This window comes from Eleutherodactylus coqui, chromosome 2 (assembly GCF_035609145.1).
Source record: "Eleutherodactylus coqui strain aEleCoq1 chromosome 2, aEleCoq1.hap1, whole genome shotgun sequence".
Taxonomy (NCBI): domain Eukaryota; kingdom Metazoa; phylum Chordata; class Amphibia; order Anura; family Eleutherodactylidae; genus Eleutherodactylus; species Eleutherodactylus coqui.
In genome coordinates, this window is record NC_089838.1 from 335,264,786 (window position 1) to 335,274,412 (window position 9,627).

General features: G+C 43.7%; 1 protein-coding gene across 1 annotated transcript; it reads right to left on the minus strand.

Annotated features, from left to right (window-relative positions):
* Positions 1–6,262: 6,262 nt before the first annotated feature.
* LOC136610392 (olfactory receptor 6B2-like) lies at positions 6,263–7,177 on the minus strand. Its single transcript, XM_066589622.1, has one exon. The coding sequence runs from the start codon at positions 7,175–7,177 to the stop codon at positions 6,263–6,265; it is 915 nt and encodes a 304-aa protein (XP_066445719.1).
* Positions 7,178–9,627: the final 2,450 nt, after the last annotated feature.

Below are 9,627 nucleotides of genomic sequence, written 5' to 3' on the forward strand. Positions count from 1 at the left end.
AGTGAGTGGCTGGTGAGATCAAGTGACCGCCGAGTATTTAAAGCGGTCCCGCCCGCGGCTCGCATCAGACACACGCTGGCAGAGATTAGGGAAGGTGCTGTTCCTGCTATAGGGAGAGTGTTAGGCTACTGTTAGCGTCTTCAAGAACCCCAACGGTCCTGCGTAGGGCCACATCTTACCGTGTGCATTACTGTTGTGGCTGCTGGGAGCAGTTTCTGCACAACTTTTTTTTTTTTTCATCTCTGGCTGTGCAGGCTATTACAGCTATAGCGTTCTAAGTCTGCAGTCTGTAATACAGAGTATAGGGAAAGTGCTGCTGAGATAGGGACAGTGGTAGTGTAGAATCCTGTCAACAAGTACCCCAAAAAAGCTCCTCCTTAGGGCTACCTGTGACCGTGCGCATTTTACTGCGTGGCTGCTGGGAGTTGTAGTGGCTCACTATTAGCCAGCTAGGCCTTTCTGCAGCCCAGCGTATATTTTTTTCGGCCTACAGTGTGCGTTACATAACCGCTGTGACCCTCCAAGTGCAGGCCAATAATTGCCTAACGTTTTACACCGCTCTGTGCGTCCCGTCAACTTCACGCGCAGCGTTCGCCTACAGCCGCTGATAGTGGGAAAGACATATACACGCTATCTAGGCTGTTTGCTTTTTCAAAAAAATTTGAAAAAAAGCTCCTTCTTAGGGCTACCTGTGACCGTGTGCATTTTACTGCGTGGCCGCTGGGAGTTGTAGTGGCTCACTATTACCCAGCTAGGCCTTTTTGCAGCCTAGCGTATAATTTTTTGCGGACTGCAGTGTGTGTAACATAACCGCGGTCAGCCTCCAACTGCACGCTACTAATTGCATAATTATTCAGACCGCTCTGTGTCTGCTCTATTGGTAATACACCATGCTGAGGGGTAGGGGTAGGCCTAGAGGATGTGGCCATGGACGCGGGCGAGGACGCGGAGGTCCAAGTGAGGGTGTGGGCACAGGCCGAGTTCCTGGTCCAGGTGAATCGCACCCGGCTGATGCGGGATTAGGAGAGAGGCAAGTTTCTGGGGTCCCCAGCTTCATATCACAATTTTTGGGTTCATGTAGTAGACCTTTATTACAAACAGAGCAGTGTAAGCAGGTCCTGTCGTGGATGGCAGAAAATGCATCCAGAAATGTATCGACCACCCAGTCTTCTACGCTGTCCACTGCTGCAACTCTGAATCCTCTCGCTGCTGCTCCTCCTTCCTCCCAGCCTCCTCACTCAATGAAAATAACACATTCTGATGAGCAGACAGACTCCCAGGAACTGTTCTCGGGCCCCTGCCTTGATTGGGCAGCAATGGTTCCTCTCCCACCTGAGGAGTTTTTCGTGACCGATGCCCAACCTTTGGAAAGTTCCCGGGGTCCAGGTGATGAGGCTGGGGACTTCCGGCAACTGTCTCAAGAGCTTTCAGTGAGTGAGGGGGTCGATGATGATGAGACACAGTTGTCTATCTGTGAGGTAGTAGTAAGGGCAGTAAGTCCGAGGGAGGAGCGCACAGAGGATTTGGAGGAAGAGCCGCTGGACGATGAGGTGACTGACCCCACCTGGTTCGCTAAGCCAACTGAGGACCGGTCTTCAGAGGGGGAGGCAAGTGTAGCAGCAGGACAGGTTGGAAGAGGCAGTGGGGTGGCCAGGGGTAGAGGCAGGGCCAGAGCGAAGACTCCCCCAACTGTTTCTCAAAGCACCCCCTCGCGCCAAGCCACCCTGCAGAGGCCTAGGTCTTCAAAGGTGTGGATGTTTTCAGTGAGAGCGCGGACGACCGACGAACAGTGGTGTGCAACCTGTGTCGCGCCAAGATCAGCCGGAGAGCCACCAGTACCAGCCTCACCACCACCAGCATGCGCAGGCATATGATGGCCCAGCACCCTATGAGGTTGGACGAAGGCCGTTTACCGCCTCCGGGTCGCACCACTGCCTCTCCCCCTGGGCTCCAACCTGCTACTCAGATCCAACCCCCCCTCAGGACACAGGCACAAGCACCTCCCGGCCTGCACCTACACCCTCACTTCCAATGTCCTCGGGCATGGCGTGTGGGCTGCAGCCAAAATGTATTTCCTCTCCTGTAATCTCAGCTATCCGGGGCACCGAAATGGGATTTCTTTCTGTATCGTCTGTGTATTCCTGCCTGCCACCAATGCTGCAGGTGCACACAGACTTGCCATAGTGGAGTTGTACCTGCCTGGCACTTTAAAAAAAACAAACAGAATGTCTAGGGCATAGCGTGTGGGCCGCAGCCAACATGTATTCCCTCTCACGTAACCTCAGCAATCCGGGACACTGCAATGGGATTTCTTTATGTACCGTCTGTGGGTTCCTGCTAGCCACCCATGCTGCGGGTGCACACAGACTTGCCATAGTGGAGTTGTACCTGTCTGTCCCCAAAACACTGACAGACTTGGGTAGGGTGCAGAGTGCAGATGGTTTACCCCTTGTGTTGTCGATGAGGTATCCGACACCCAAACAGAATGAGTAGTGTGTGGACACATGGAGTCCCCATTGCTATGTCACTCGCAGCACCTTGGGCCACAAAAGGTGTTTGCTGGGACAGAGGCTGACCCAGGGCCCGCTCACATACTTCCCACGCCGAGTATTGCTGCATTGTGGAGATGTGTAGAAGTGCTGGGCTGGCAGCGGAGTCCCCTTTATGTCCACGTTTGCAGCTCCTGACGGAGGTGGCAAAGGATTGAAAGGAAGATGGAACGTCAATCTATTATCAATTCTCAACAGCATTGTGGGCTATCACCCACACTTTGAAAGAGGGTCGCTGCCTGGCCCTGCCAACCCTCTGCAGTGTGTGCCTCCGGTTCCTCCTCATGGCAGACGCACTTATAAATAGACAGGAGGGTGGTGCGGCTATGGGGCCAGCGTGTGGCATGAGGGCAGCTGAAGGCTGCGCAGGGGCAATTTTTTTGTGCGCTGCGGATGCAGAGTCGTGCGGGGGGGTTGGGCAGCATGTAACCTAGGAGAAGAGGCAGTGGTGTGTCCCGCAGGCAGTGATTGTGCTTGGTTGGAGGTAGTGTGGTGCTTAGCCAAGGTGTGTCTTGCTAATGAGGGTTTGTCCGAAGTAAAAATTGTTGGGGGGGGGGGGGGGCGCACTCTTACCGCTATTGTGGCTTAATAGTGGGATCTGGGAACCTGAGATGTAGCCCTGCATGTTGCCCCTCGCCTGCCCTATCAGTTTCTGTGTCGTTTCCATCCCTTTCATAAGTTTTGCAGATTTGCACAAATGAAAACCTTAGCGAGCATCGGTGATATACAAAAATGCTCGAGTCGCCCATTGACTTCAATGGGGTTCGTTACTCGAAACGAATTCTCAAGCATCGTGGAAAGTTCGACTCGAGCAACGAGCACCCAAGCATTTCATCTCTAATCTTAACCCCTTACTGCTCTGGCATTCCATTGGCAAGGCAAATGGCTGTACACTGTCAGACAGGGTATACTACAAAGATCACTTGTTCTGTGCAGTGATCTTACCTGTTGGAACATACCTAGATATCACATTGTACATAGAGGGGCAGTAATATAACATCCTTAAATGAGTTTAGAAAATGGTTGTTTACTAAGGTTTACAAAAGTTGGCAAAAATAAATACAGGGCGACCTATTTATTAATGGCTGGACACCAGAATTATGGCATCCAAAAATTGCAGTTTTAATGCACTAACCAAACTGCCACTTTTTAAACATTTACAGCACTTTTTTCAGAAAGTGGGCGTGCTCAGCTTTAGGGGGTGTGGCAACGCACATCTGTCATATTTACTATAATGTAGATTATGACAATGACTTGCTCCACCTTCGACTTCTAGTAAGTTTTCATCTGGTGGTGCTGCCAGATAAAACAAATGTATAGAGGTTTCCACCCTGTAATATATTTGTCGCCTCTAGTTGGGCGCTTTACTTAGACCACCGTGTGAAAGGCCAGTGTGCATAAATAATCCCCAGTGAGGCATTCTAATGTTATGCCAGAATTCTGGAATAAATGGCACTTTTTTGCTGCAGCTCAATGTACTATTGAATAATGCCAAAAAGAACAAATGTTCCATCTCTCACTCCACTATTCAAAACTGCTTATAAAAAGTGGGCAGGGCTTGCTGTTTGACCAGAATTTAGATATGTACTGGTGAACAGAATAGAAATAAAGGGAAAAAAATACTTCAAGCATTCTGACATTTGAAAAAAACTATATATAAAATATTGCAATATGCTGTAAGTAAACCAAACTGATATCTAAAATCATAGCTTAAAAAAAACCAAATAATGAACCTAGAATGAGATTAATGCTGTCCAAACCATGGGCAGCATGAGCCTAGGACAGGCTTGACCATTGCAGGGATGCATGTTTTATTCTCCAGCATTTCAGAATAAGTATACTTTGAAAATATGAGGGGAACAAGGCTTGGAATCATGAGAGTGAGTCCTTCTGGCCTATTCCTGCTGTGACATTAGGGTATTAGTCCCTACTCAGGATTGCCAACTTTTCCATTCAAGATAATAATAACAATAATCTTTATTTGTATAGCGCCAACATATCCCGCAGCACTTACATAGACAGGGGGAATACAGAAAGACAAAAAATACAAAAATTACAGAACCACGGTCACATGGTAATCAGTTAATTGATACAATAGAGGTGCGGGGTTCCAGCCAGGTAAAATACTACAGTTAATAGGGTGATACAGAAGGTAAAGGGCTGGAGATGTGCACGGTATGGCGAGGTGGAGAGTGAGGGATGCTATACACACAGACAATGGTCAGACGTTCAGCCATTTGAAGGCAGAATCGGTACGACTGTAGGGGCAGTTGATGATGGCTAGCAGGGATTGCAGTCAATAGGTCAGGGAGCATGTTATCAGGCGGAGTACAGAGGGGTTGGTGCCACTCTCAAGAACACACTTTTACACCTGGAACTTTTGGCACCTGCCAGTTTTATTAATCTCAGCAATGGTTCACAGGACTTCACACTGTACATTAACCGGTACACAAAATAAAGCCTGACCGTCTGGTCACTCACTATACATCAGCTTTGGCCCTCTGTATTTGGCCTAATGCAATAACTCATCATACTTAATGAACACAGTCCATTTACTCTCTCTTGGGCAGCAGTACTCAGATGTCACTCTTTCTTCTCACATGGGTTGGAAGAAACCCCAAGATCTCCCTTCTTCTGTTTAGGCTCCTCCTCAGCCCTAGCTCAACAGCAAATTGTGAGTGGCAAGCTCATTTCTTTTACAAACGTCTGTAAGCCTTTCTCAGTTGAAACACCATTCGAGTCCCCTGGTGGCCATATCTGCTACCATTTTTCCACACTGCCTAGAACACCAAGATTGACAGATCATTTTCTGTTCACAAGCAGTGAGAGACCTATCACTCTTGGTCATCTAGGCAGCAAGAGGCCAGCAGGTTTCCGCCTCTATGATTCCAAACCCGCTCCAAAACGATTGTCAGTGTTTTTGGTTTTCTTTTTTTACTCTGAAACTGCACACCATTTGGCATTAAATCCTGCATCACTGTAATGGCCAAGTATGTCCCAGGTTCATGCTGCCCGTGGTTACGACAGCCTAAGTATGGTGACAGGTTCCCTTTAAGCACCAGAGCAATTTTTACTTCCAAACTTATGAAGTTTTCTTTTGTAATTGTGTGGATAGTATACCAAGAACAGTGTGATTGAGGCAAAATATCTAGCGAAAAGAGATCATGGGGATGGAAATAACTCATTGCCAAAAGCGGTCAAGAATTATTCTGACGCACAGAAATGCAATCAGGAGCACTCAAATACAACGTTGGTGCTCCAACAAACATGTCTGAAGGTACAACTTGTCGTTCCTTAGCAGTGACCAGTTCCAGCGTCATTGTGTCTAAGACAAATACAAAGTCAAGACTCCATTAGGAAAAAGACTATAAAAATTGGATCACTGAGCAGTGGAAAAACATCCCCTAGTCAGATAATTCCAGATCTCTTTTGTACCATGCTGCTTAGAAGGACAGAATTTTCCTCTAGCAGCATGAATTGATGATCCCCGCCTATCAGGCTGGTGGAGGTGCAGTATCGGTGTGGGAACTGTTTTCTTTGTACAGCTTGGATCATCTGATACCTGTAGATGGACATCACAAAGAATTGCTGTGGTTCTGAAGGCCAAAATCAGGTCCAACAGTGTAGGACAATAGTTTTACAATCATAGCCTAATTTATTTCAGCAAAAATCATAAATGAAAGAACCTGTTTTTTAGGTTATTGTGAGGAATATCAGCAGACTTTTATCTTCTTAAAAGCTTTTTTGAAGTCTTCATTTCTTAAACTGTATATTATAGGATTTACTAATGGAGTAACCACAGTGTAGACAATGGAAAGAATTTTGATAAAAACCATAGAATTTCCCGCTTGTGGGATCAAATAAATAGAAAATAGGGTCCCATAAAATATGGATACCACTGTCAAGTGGGAACCGCAGGTGGAGAAGGTTTTTTGTCTTCCGGTAATGGATCGAATCTTGAGGATTGCATGGACAATATAACCATAAGAGATGACCACTATGATGAATGGGCACACTATGATAGGGAAGCCCATGAAAATAGATATTAACTTAATATTATTAATAGTTGAACATGATAGATTTATTACAGGGTCAAAGTCACAGAAGAAGTGGTCAATGACATTCGAGTGACAGAAATGAAGTTGGGACAAATTTACTGTTTGGACTAATGTAACAGTAAAGCCAGTGAACCAGGATAAGAAAATATACTTCAAGCAAAGCCTAAGATTCATTAGAGAATCATAATGCAGGGGGTGACAGATAGCCAGATATCTGTCATAAGACATCACTGTCAGCAGAAGACATTCTGAAGCTTCAGAAGAACCAAAGAAAAACAACTGTGTGAGACATCCTGGAAGAGACATAAAGGAACCATTACTCAGAACTATATGGAGCATGTTAGGGACAATGTCTGAAGACGTGATGATGTCCGAGGTGGTGAGCTGCGTCAGGAAGAAGTACATGGGTGAGTGAAGGTTCCTGCTGGAGGACACCAGCATGATGACCAAGAAGTTCCCACATACTGTTGTTAGGTAAGTCATAAAAACAAAGAGAAAAAATAAAATTCTGAAGCTAAAGAGGCCTGGAAATCCAAGGAGAAGTATGGTGGTAACATTGTGCTTTTCCATTTCCTATTAAATGAAGAAGTTGATAAGAAATTGTAGGTTTTTTAAATATTCTGCATTTTTGGACTAGAGGATGCACTTTTTAGCAAGACAAAATCTTTCTAAAAAGTTTGTGCATCCTATAGTCTGAAGTGTTGAAGGCCTAACAGTGTCAGACTCACCTCACCGCTGGTATTGGGATTGGGAAGAATGCTGATAAAGCCATATCAGTGTGATTATACTGTGCACAGTCCTCTCTCCCGGCTCATCAGTGGTTTGTGTGATCAGCATTGGGCAGGTAAGGAAGTCAGCGGTACCTGTGGAAAAGATGCTCATCTCCTATCCCGAAGATCCTGAGGCAGCAGCACAAAGGGGGCAGCAATGAAAATGAAAGATCCTGTAGGAGCTCTCCACATGGGAGCAGCAGGAGAAGCCAGACTCGGGCAGAAAGAATGACTTTATCAAAAAGAATAAGATTTCTGAAGCGGACTGTATGTATCAGACTGCATATTTGTGTGTGTAGTAGTATGGTTATCTCGGCAGCAGAGTATATGCATCAGGGCTATGTGTGCATAATGCCTTAGAGGGAGTACAAAAATTGTAGTACCTAAAATTATAAAAAAACACCTGAGGCCCCTTTCACACCTGTATTTATGTTGTTCAGATCCATCCTTGGAGCCAAGCAATAAAAATACAGGAATTGCTGGATCTAAAATACAAGCAGTGCCAGACAGACCATGTGCACTGTAGTAGGGCCTGTCTGGCCACCAGCATGCTAAGAAAAGTTTCACAGATGAAATAGCACAGTTTGGTCATTGTGTCTAAGATTTTGTTCTGAATCTGCGCTGGAAGCTCCAAATGAAAAAAATAAATAAATAAAACAGGATAAACAGGCTCTGAAGACCAATATGGGGAGATTGTATGACAGGGAAAACACGTATGTGGCTAGCTAATGCAATGTGGTATGTATATGCTTCATTGCAATTTGTCTCAAATGTAAAAAACAATGAGGACATGTTGAGTTTAATAGGAGAGAACTGTTGACTACCAATAGCCTCACCTACTGAAGAATTCCAAAAAGGGAAGCTCTACTCTAAACCAAGCTTATAATATTGAACCCTCCACTTCCTTACACCACCAGGAAAGCTTTAATCAATATATATATATATATATATATATATATATATATATATATATATATATATATATATATATATATATATATATTTTCATATCTTCTGTTGTCTAAACCTGGGTGCATCTTATAGTCTGAAAGAAACGGTAATTTAAAAACCTACTCATCCTCATTGGCATTATCTATACTAAAAATTCAGCACAGCATCTTATGTATCTCTTGGTTTCCTGAAGACTTATGAAGATAACATATAGATTATTAGGAAGTGCAAAAGACTAAGACTTGGGTTCCGTGAATGTAAGATATCAAACCAGTTGTATAATTCTATCTATCTATCTATCTATCTATCTATCTATCTATCTATCTATCTATCTATCTATCTATCTATCTCATATCAATCTATCTCATATCTATCTATCTATCTATCTCATATCTATCTATCTATCTATCTCATATCTATCTATCTATCTCATATCTATCTATCTATCTATCTATCTCATATCTATCTATCTATCTATCCATCTCATATCTATCTATCTATCTATCTCCTATCTATCTATCTATCTATCTATCTATCTCATATCTATCTATCTATCTATCCATCTCATATCTATCTATCTATCTATCTATCTATCTATCTATCTATCTATCTATCTATCTATCTATCTATCTCCTATCTATCTCCTATCTATCTATCTATCTATCTATCTATCTATCTATCTATCTATCTATCTATCTATCTATCTATCTATCTCATATCTATCTATCTGTCTGTTTGTCTGTCTATTTATCTATCTATCTCATATCAGTCTAACTATCTATCTCATATCAGTCTATCTATCTATCTATCTCATATCTATCTATCTATCTCATATCTATTTATCCATCTCATATCAGTCTATCTATCTATCTCCAACTTGCACTGTTTTATATTAGAACAGGAGTCTTTATTGACAGTTAATTTCAAAGTAAATCAGTTTCTATACTCACACACTTCCTTTTCCTGGAAAAAGTTGACAATATCCATAACTGTAAAGGTGAAGTTATGTAATATTGGACACAATGGCTAACCTTCTAGCCTTTATAAGTCAGTTGTCTGGATCCCTGTAGATATCCAGTGTCTGCTGATAATCTCTTGAGGTCCTGAAGCTCCTGAGACAAACATAGAAAGATCAGCAGCAATTATCAGGGATAATAGGTTCAAGACAAGAATGTACTCAGAAAATGTATGTGTGGAGTCATGGGTCATTCTGTATGGGCAGCCATAATATGTCCAGGCTCTGCCATAGTTTTAATTGTAATCATATGAGATGCTTGAATTTTGTGCAAGCTCTGTCAC